Below are 9,592 nucleotides of genomic sequence, written 5' to 3' on the forward strand. Positions count from 1 at the left end.
TTTCTCTGCGTGTGAATCAACATTGGTATTTTTTTAATAAGATTATGAACAGGATGTGCCCTGGCAGGTAATGTGCATGTTTAGTTCTTCTTGCTTTTGATCTAGAGCACGCATTCTTAATGTAACAGAACATGTGCCTTTGGCAACCAAGTTAATTTCAAGAAGATTTTTGTGGTCAAATTTACTTTTGACAAATATTAGACCGCGAGACAAAAACAGTGACATGTATCATATAATAGATCATATGATATTGTGACATCTCTTTGTGTCAGTGGGACAGATGAACAAAGCTTGAAAGGAAGAGACCGGTATAAGGGGAACCATCAGTCAATCACCATTAGTTTGTTCTGCTTGTCTGAACTTAAGTTGAAAGCAATCCTGGAAATCCCAACAACCAGCTCTGCAGAATTGATAGATAACATCAATAGATAATCTAACATTATATGTCAGCATTATATCATCTTTTACTAAAGAAGAAACCATGCTATATTCCTCCTTCTCCGATGTCGGCAAAATGACACTGTAAGGAATTGACAGGTGTAAATTTGATTTGACAAACTAAGTTTTGTTGCCAATTTTGCAGCTGCATACTCACAATAACTAAACTGCAGCTTAACTGTACCATCACCAAGTCAAATATGCTATACAATTGAACACACGCTTGCAGGAAGTTGCCAAGACAGTACAGATAGGTGGCATGCTTTGTTTGCCGATTAACACATGATCCTTAGTTTCTAAGGCAAATCAAGAATAAAAGAATCAGCATGTGCTCAATAGGATGTCACAGAATACATACAAGGGGTATGGTAAAGGTAGGTGATTGTGCAAAATGTAACCAGTACATGTTTGTATATTTTTGACTATTGTATTCAGAGAAGTGTCTTTGGAAATGACATGGACTAACTAGCCATCCTTCTCATCATACCGACCAAAACTAGAGGGTTCCATACTTAGAAAACCTTTATTGCATGATTCTCAAATGTGAGAATACCCATACGAGAAACACTTAGAGCTTAAGTATCAACTTTTATTAATTGTGGAACCTGGTTTGACAATACCACCTTCAGTAGGTTGTCAAATCCACCATCTTTACAGGTGGCTGACGGAAGAAGTGGATGAATAAATTTTTGGGGGAATGTTTGGGACAACATAATTTCATAGGAAATAGTTCAATCTGGAACCCAGAAAATTTCTTGCGTTCCAAACCGGACCTTCTAAGAGGCTTAGATTAGTGAATTACTCCTGCTCAATGATTCACACTGGAAATAGGTATTCCAATACTGATAGTTTTCTGAAAATTGGATAATTGCTTCAACCAAGCACAAAGGTTACACAAGAATTCAGTAAACAGTTCTGACTAATACCATAGTTATGCTATATAACATAACAATAACATTTACATATGACAATAGTAGTGCAGCTTACCTGGGTGCCCCAGAATAATGCCGGCACCTTATCTAATCTAGAAACATGCCGTCAAGATTTGAGCAGTTGACTAATTGACCACCCACAGATACAGCTAACACTGTCCATCACCAAGTGATTCCAAACACTGAGACATCAAAGGACATGCACCATTCAAGTACTTAGTGTAAACACACATACGCCACATAACATAACATCAGAGAAGACTTTGGACATAAGGTGGTTCTCTAATTTTTCAAGTACCGCCTCTGGAGCATTTCAGTTCTCAGCTAAGCGACAGGAGCGGCAGCAGACTGAGCAGAATGCGCATCCTTAGGCTGACCAGGAGGCGGCGGGTACCGTGGCACATAAGGAAGAAGAGGAGTGCCATGCTCGATTGGAGCTGGCCTGATACTTGCCTTCGAGCTTGGACTTGGGTCAATAGGTTGGTAGTCATCAGCCTTTACATCTTGTAAGTCCCTAGTCTTCCTGTTAGTAACATCTTGTCCACTTTCCTGGAAAAGGTATACAAGGAACATGACTTAGGTAATCTTCCTTCGGAGTTTATAGAAGCTATACTGAACAAAAACAAATTTTCATTAGGAAAATTATGTGAAGTAGAGGGTATATGTGGTGTTTGTATATTATGCTGCTCTGTGAAATGTATAACACTTTTACAGGTTATGTCTGAGAATGCACACCTTTAGTCTCCTGCCGTTTAGCTCAGCAGTTCCATAGTCCGGGTCTGCATTGATTGCAGTTAAGATGTCAAGCCATAGGCCATATATTCCCTACTGAAACTAAGTAGCTGCTGAACCTACATGGTGAGAACTGAAGAAACCAGCACCAACCCATGCAAACGTAACGGAATCTAACAGTCTATTGGAGCTATGCAGATAACTTTGGGAACCTCGCTTAGTTTCCTACCAAACATTTCCTTCAAGTTGTACGCAGTTGCAGAGAAGAGGACCCACTCGTCAGAAAGAGAGCGAAAGAAGACCCAAAGTAAAAAGATATACTAATAACTATCAGATTTGCTTTATCATGTCGGACCGGCAGTTTCTTTCACCACCTCGCATCCACAATCTTTTTAAAGATCGAACCAAGCGCCAACACTGGACACTAGCTGCTAAAGCTATCTACGCTTTTCTCTCTAAACCAAACGGGGCAGAGGAAACGGAACAGGATTCACCTGAACAACTATAAGTGACAAGAGGGCAAGAGGGCAAGAGAGAGAAGAGCAAACAGAGGCAGTTTTCATTGCGTGCGTACCTGAGGCTGAGGACTTCACCGTGCTTCTGGCGCTAAACGAGGCCCCGAGGAGCAGGTTCCCTCCGACGAAGGCGACGACGAGCAAAGCCAGCACGGAGCGGCGCTTCATCGCCATCGCTCTCTCCACCGCTTGCAAGGTCCCCTGAGAAGCTCACAAGGTGAGACGCTTGAGCTTCAGGCTTCAGCACCGGCGTTGGTTCTTCTGGTTTGCTTCCTTGAGACCGTCTCCTGGCTGCAAGATAAAGACAGGCAGTGCATGCAGTGCAACGGGTGATGCAACCTCCGCATGTGCATCGCTCGTAGGTGTCAGCATGGGATTAAAGAAATGGCGCGATAACACGGCAGAATTTATGTCTCGGCAACACCGAGGAGGCAGGCGGTGCAGGAAAAATGGCCGGCAAAGCGAGGAAGGTGGCCTCCATGCATTCCTCCGCCGGGCCTGCTTTGTCATTGACTGCCAAGCTCTTGCAGGTCTTGCTGCCTCTGAATATACTACTACTATATCAGTAGCGATCCACGCATTTGCCGCCTCTTTTTCCCACAAATTATCCTATGCAATCTCATGAACAGAACGTGTCCCATTTCCAGGGTTTTCGGTGATAGAGGGTGCACAGAAACCTGTAACGTTTGAAAGATAGGGGAGTTGAAAAAAGCATCAGAGTTCAGACTTCAGAGAGCAGTAAATCGGTGCAACTGATACAACTTCACCCCCAAAACCTTTACAGATCATAGGATGTTTCATCATCGTAAAGATGTCGAAACTGTACTGTACAGGACCGCAGCATCAAGGGGCAGGTTCGGATGACATATACTAGTATTACATTTGCCAGGGATAGAGGATGGAGGAGGTAAACAATAATAATACACCGGTATTGCCCTGAATTATCTTCCCTTATCCTCCTGGTATTGCCCATCCAATGGTGGTTCAAATTTGTTACTGGCGCGGAGATTTTATAAGGTTTCTGGGCAGTGTCATCGGTTCGGCATGATGTCGTTGGAGCCTCCTAGGTCGCACGCGCGATCCGGGCAATCCAGCTTGCCCCACCGTGCATTTACTCTCTGGCAGGGAAATATTGTTTTTCCAAGGCTGCAAAACACAACCACAATACGCTCAGGTGAGCAGCTCACAAGAATGGTCCCGTCGGTGGACGGCTTCATATTCTGTAAAATCATGATATGATGTGATGAATGAGAACATCTGTTTATCGTAATAAAAGGGAACCAAAACGATACACTGCTTCAGTTTTCCTCTTTTTGGCCTGGAGACCGTATCTTTCTAGTGACAACGGAAACACATTTATAACTACAATTACCTTGATGGTTTTCCAAGGGACCACCGAGTAAACATTACAAAGTTGCTCGTATGGACTTACCTTCGATTAACCACATTGTGCACATAGCATAACCACTGAGAGAATTCAGCCTGGGATCCTGCCTGCACAGGATTTGCTCTGAAAATAAGATCACAATGAAGTCAGTTTAACATTGTTCCAAGAGAACAGCCTATTTGCCATTATGTTGACATAACACAAAAAGGTGATCGAGTAACAACAACTGGACAACCTGATCACATGGTTTGAACATATTACACCACAACAATGAAGTGTTCTAATCTAAGCAAGCTTTCAAGAACCCAAATGGCCAGCAATTCACCTGAGCCACATATTAGCAATTGGTACACATAAATAGCCATTGAATCATCATGCTCAATTGTTATATCTATATGACCCTTGTCAGTTATCACTTGGTTTCTGTGAAGAACCGAGCAGATGTGGAAAGTTTAATCATAAAATGTTGCAGATTGTGCCAGACAAGTGCATGTATATAAATTTGGTAATCTGACACTATACGCATAGGTTCATGTTGCAAAAGTAATAACTAATCATATATAGAAGTAAAAGGTCAAAGAACGATTCCTTGATAACTATCAAATACCAACATTTCAGCAAGATATAAGCCTGTAGCGTTCAAAGGCATCTCAAGTATCAAACCACTTAAAAGGAAATAATAATTTATACAAGAGGACAGAGAGCATTGCTTACTTCAAAACTTCCTTGAAGTGATCAGCGCACTCTTTGCAAGGATAAATTCTAGAAAGTAAAGCCATCTGAATATGAAAACAGGCAGAAATGTTATCTTTGTACATGGACCCAAAAGACAAGCAAAAGTTAAAATGAGATGCGTGACAGGGAAATCTTCCTGAAGAGAGAAAACAAGAAATTGAACAAACTAATTTCTACTGATATTCCAGATAGATTAAGTGGCAGTCAATAGTCACTCGTATAACATGATAATAATTCAGAGTAATGATAAACCCAGTGGAAGACTTACTTACAAAAAAATTGTAAGCTCAGAACTTATTAGAAATGAACAGAAAAGTTATCGGTAAGTCTATAATATAGCATGTCCCAGTAGTTTTGTCATAGCAATACTCAATCTGTGAAACTCGTTGTGCCTGAATTTTATCAAGTAACAGTCTCACATCTATTTTAGTAAATAGAAGAATAAAACAAGCATTGCTTTCGATGAATCCGTTACAGGTTATCTAATCAAAGCATGGGCGGATCTAAGCTAAGCCTATGTATATAATAAAAGCATCGATGTCTGAATTGGAATGTTCTTCTTAGCCATAGACAGTAAATAACTAGTGCCTGCAAAGTGCTCATGCATCTTCCAAGACCGCAATTCCGCAAGATATGCACATTATGCCATACAATACACCTATGCATCACCCCCAAATGTAAAGAAATGTAGTCGAATTCCCTGTCCTGCTTACCAGCTCATTCGCATCGCGTTTCTGCTGCCTGGTTGGTTCATCAGGAAACTGAAGCATGGGTAAACAAAACACAGTAAGCTGGCAGCAAATGGATTTAAAGCATCGATGCTTCGAACAACTCGTTGCCTTATCCACAAGTAAATTGATCAATAAACGCAAAATGCATAATAATCCATGGACCATCCACATTGACGGCCCATGATATGCTGCTAAATGAACAAGACTAGTAGCTTCGGGCAATTGCTGAACATTGGTGTGCTACTGACAGAGCCAGTGAAGACGGAGCACCTGCGCGGCGATGGTGTGGAGCAGCATCCACGTGGCCCGGCCGACCTCCTCCTTCGTCAGGGGCGCCACCTTCGCATCCTTCTGCTGCGCATTCACCCGAACACCTTAGGAGTAGCCCCTCCATGCGGAGAAACGGGGAGGAAGCGGCGAGAGAGAGCTTGCCTTGAGGACCTCCGGCGGCGGGGGCGGAGCCGGGGGCGGGGGCGCGGGCGGGGAGAGGGAGAGGGAGAGGAGGGGGCGGAGGCGGTGGTCGTCGGGTGCGGTGTCGGGGGCGATGAGGAGGCGGCGGGAGAAAGCGGCGACGGTCTGGAAGACGGGCTCCAGCGGGTTCGAGCCCGACGGCGCCATCGCGGCCTGAGGAGGGAGAGAGAGGGGGGAAGACGCGAAAACGGTGGGGCGTGGCGAAACCGATGGTCTGGTTATCGTTAATTCCAGACTTCTGGTTTTGCCGAGTTTTTTTCTTCCTATAAACCACGTGTCATTCATACATGACTCGTAAGCAGAATTACATTCCCACATGTACCACGATTAAAGAGGTATCCAGAATACAGACGGTACAATACTTTGCATGAAGAAACCATAAAATGCAAAGAAACTCTTATAAGATCCTAAAAACAAAACAACCAACCATCGCCGTTGTACGTCATGGTTGTTAAAGCTTCATCGGACAGAGAAGAGACGCCAACTTATCCGGAATATAAGTAGCATCATAGGAGACAAAGCTGCATTGTGAGCCAATGAAGCAGAGTGCTATGGGGCCGAGACCTTGTGGCTCGTCGGTCGGGATCAAGCGGGTTCAAAGCCCAACGGTGCCCTCATGGTTGAAAGTTGTCTATCATAGTGAGCTCAAATTGCCTAACGCTGTCCTACGTTGCCTACCATGATTGGCAAGTTTTCTGATGTTGTCCTAAGTTACCAACTATGACTAGTGAGTATCAACATCATTTCAAGTTGTCTTACAATACTTTATAGTATCGTAGGCAAGTTGAGAACCATTATAGACAATTTTTGACAATACAACAGACAATTGAGCACCACTGGTAGGCAACTTTATAGTGTTATAGACAACTTTGCTTTCAAGGCAACTTTGGAACCATGATAGATAACTTCTGTAGTAGCCGTAGGCAACAATATTTTAGACAACTCATTAGCAAACGGTAAGCAACTTAGAAGTTTAGTAGGCAATTTCATAGTGTTTATAGGCAACTTAGGAAAACAATGATAGGTGTTTTCACAATATTTATAGGCAACTAACTAAAAATGTTGGGCAACTGAGCATCAATAGTAGGCAACTAACTAGCAATAACAGACAATTGAGCATCAACGATAGGCAATTGAGCAGTCATAATAAGCAAGTTGAGACAAATGTTAGCCAAATTCACTAGTACACACAGTGTGTGAAGTTGCTTATTTTCTTAGCTAGAAAGGACCCTTTATTGATTAACATGAAAGTTTAACGAAATACACAAGGGGCGTAGCGTAACTCATGGATTTCGAGTGGAGCTTACGGTGGGCCATGGGCCTGGTTATCGTCAATTCCAGGGTCCCGGTGTTGAGTTGATTTTTCTTTTCTTTTTTACTCAAAAAAGTGTAGATTCTTTTTTTGTCTATATGTGAAATCATCAGTTAAGGGATATCTTGTGGAGGTCAGTTCGCATAGAGTCTCAGCGCAACAAGTGTCGCGTCATCGTGAGATGAGGGATTTTTTCGCCGCCTCCGCATTCGACATGTGGTGTAAGAGAGGCAGTTGTGCATGTTTCCCGGTTTTCGGTTACTGTTTTTTATTTTTTATTTTAGTCCTTAAATATTTAGGTTTCTTAATCTACCTTTTCGTCTGTTCCTCCATGTGTCTCTCTCCCCGCGCCGTCGCTGCCGCCTGGCTTGTTTTCTGCCAGCCTTGTTCATACCCCCACGTTGTTGTTGCCTCCTCCTATTATTGTTACTCTACCGCCGCTCCTCGGTGACCGCCACCTTCTCCCTTCCTTCTAGGCGACCGTCTTCTATGTTGGTTCCCATCACGTGTTTTGGTTAGTTTGTCGCCTCCTTAATTTCACCATTCCACTTTCAGTTTTCCATTATATTTCCCGGATAAGGAGTTTTATGAGGTTATATGGGTGGGGCTTTCAAGTTCCAACTTGATCAAATGATAGATTTCAGGTTGATCATACACCATTACGTGTCACATGCCATTTTTTTTTTGCATTTTTGGGTTTGTTTGCTATATTGAAGCCACTAAGTGCATTTCTAGGCATTTAATGAAATAACTCAAATTTGTACTACAAGTGTGTGAAATAATTGCCAGGAATAGGTTAAAAATTCATATTCGTGGTCTTAAGTCTATGTTTAGGCCTTATCCAACAGAGAAAAAGCAATGCGAAATACCAGGCTGCCAAGACCCGACCACCAACATGGAGCTTGTTGGGGCTTTAATTCTAAAAATTCAAATAAAGATAGAAAAATATGAAACTTGATATGGTGTCATGATGACCCCTATGTTGGGGAACGTAGTAATTTCAAAAATTTCCTACTCACATGCAGGATCATGGTGATGTATAGCAACGAAAGAGGAGAGTGTTGTCTACGTACCCTTGTAGACCGTTCGTGAAAGCGTTATATCAACGCGGTTGATGTAGTCGTACGTCTTCACGATCCGACGGATCCAAGTACCGAAAGCACGGCACCTCCGAGTTCTACACACGTTCGGCTCGGTGACGTCCTCGCTTTCCCGATCCAGCAAAAGGGGCGAAGTAGTAGATGAGTTCCGGCAGCACGACGGCATGGTGACGGTGTTGGTGAAGAACAATCTCCGCAGGGCTTTGCCTAAGCACTACGAAAACTATGACGGAGGATAAACTAGAGGGGACGGGGTTACCGGCACACGGCTTGGTGTTTTTTGATGTGTCTTTGGTGCTAGCCCTGCCCCTCTATTTATATGTTGAGCCCTGGGGTCGAAACTTGGAGCAAAAGCCTCCTCAAAGTCGGTTTTGCCCGAAAGGCAAGAGTCCCACTCAGACTTTAGGACCAAACGCCACAATCCTTGGCGTCTGGCCCAGACGCCATGGGCCTCGGCGTCTGGCCTAGGGCCAGATGCCAAGGTCTCCGGCGTTTGCCCCCTGGCCTCCGCAAAACTTCTTTTGCACCGATTTATAGCCCCATGGGTCTGACCCCTTGGCCAAACCATATCATTTAATATATGAATCTTTACCTCCGGACCATTCCGGAGCTCCTCGTAATGTCCGTGATCTCATCCGGGACTCTGAACAACATTCGGTCACCAACATACATAACTCATATAATACTATATCGTCAACGAACGTTAAGCGTGCGGACTCTACGGGTTCAAGAACTATGTAGACATGATCGAGACACCTCTCTGGTCAATAACCAATAGTGGGACCTGGATGCCCATATTGGCTCCTACATATTCTATGAAGATCTTTATCGGTCAAAACGCATAACAACATACGTTTGTTCCCTTTGTCATCGGTATGTTACTTACCCGAGATTCGATCGTCGGTATCTCAATACCTAGTTCAATCTCGTTACTGGCAAGTCTCTTTACTCGTTCCGTAATACATCATCCCGCAACTAACTCATTAGTTGCAATGCTTGCAAGGCTTATAGTGATGTGCATTACCGAGTGGGCCCAGAGATACCTCTCCGACAATCGGAGTGACAAATCCTAATCTCGAAATACGCCAACCCAACAAGTACCTTCAGAGACACCTGTAGAGCACCTTTATAATCACCCAGTTACGTTGTGACGTTTGGTGGCACACAAAGTGTTCCTCCGGTAAACGAGAGTTGCATAATCTCATAGTCATAGGAACATGTATAAGTCATGAAGAAAGC

General features: G+C 43.5%; 2 protein-coding genes across 3 annotated transcripts; both read right to left on the bottom strand.

Annotated features, from left to right (window-relative positions):
- Positions 1-209: 209 nt before the first annotated feature.
- Positions 210-2,917, bottom strand: LOC123085010 (uncharacterized). Its single transcript, XM_044506566.1, has 3 exons — positions 2,677-2,917; positions 2,106-2,149; positions 210-1,919 (listed from the first exon to the last, which is right to left on the bottom strand). Exons 1-3 carry the CDS (start codon positions 2,789-2,791, stop codon positions 1,695-1,697), a joined length of 384 nt encoding a protein of 127 aa, XP_044362501.1. The 5' UTR covers positions 2,792-2,917; the 3' UTR covers positions 210-1,694.
- Positions 2,918-3,379: 462 nt separating this feature from the next.
- On the bottom strand, positions 3,380-6,150 carry LOC123085009 (FAD-linked sulfhydryl oxidase ERV1). 2 transcript variants are annotated; one of them, XM_044506565.1, is made up of 6 exons: positions 5,903-6,150; positions 5,741-5,821; positions 5,453-5,500; positions 4,719-4,783; positions 4,050-4,127; positions 3,380-3,763 (listed from the first exon to the last, which is right to left on the bottom strand). In XM_044506565.1, exons 1-6 carry the CDS (start codon positions 6,086-6,088, stop codon positions 3,649-3,651), a joined length of 573 nt encoding a protein of 190 aa, XP_044362500.1. In that variant the 5' UTR covers positions 6,089-6,150; the 3' UTR covers positions 3,380-3,648. The 2 variants fall into 2 exon arrangements, with proteins under 2 accessions (XP_044362500.1, XP_044362499.1); XM_044506564.1 differs by having other exon boundaries at positions 5,741-5,824.
- Positions 6,151-9,592: the final 3,442 nt, after the last annotated feature.

This window comes from Triticum aestivum, chromosome 4A, assembly GCF_018294505.1.
Source record: "Triticum aestivum cultivar Chinese Spring chromosome 4A, IWGSC CS RefSeq v2.1, whole genome shotgun sequence".
Taxonomy (NCBI): Eukaryota; Viridiplantae; Streptophyta; class Magnoliopsida; order Poales; family Poaceae; genus Triticum; species Triticum aestivum.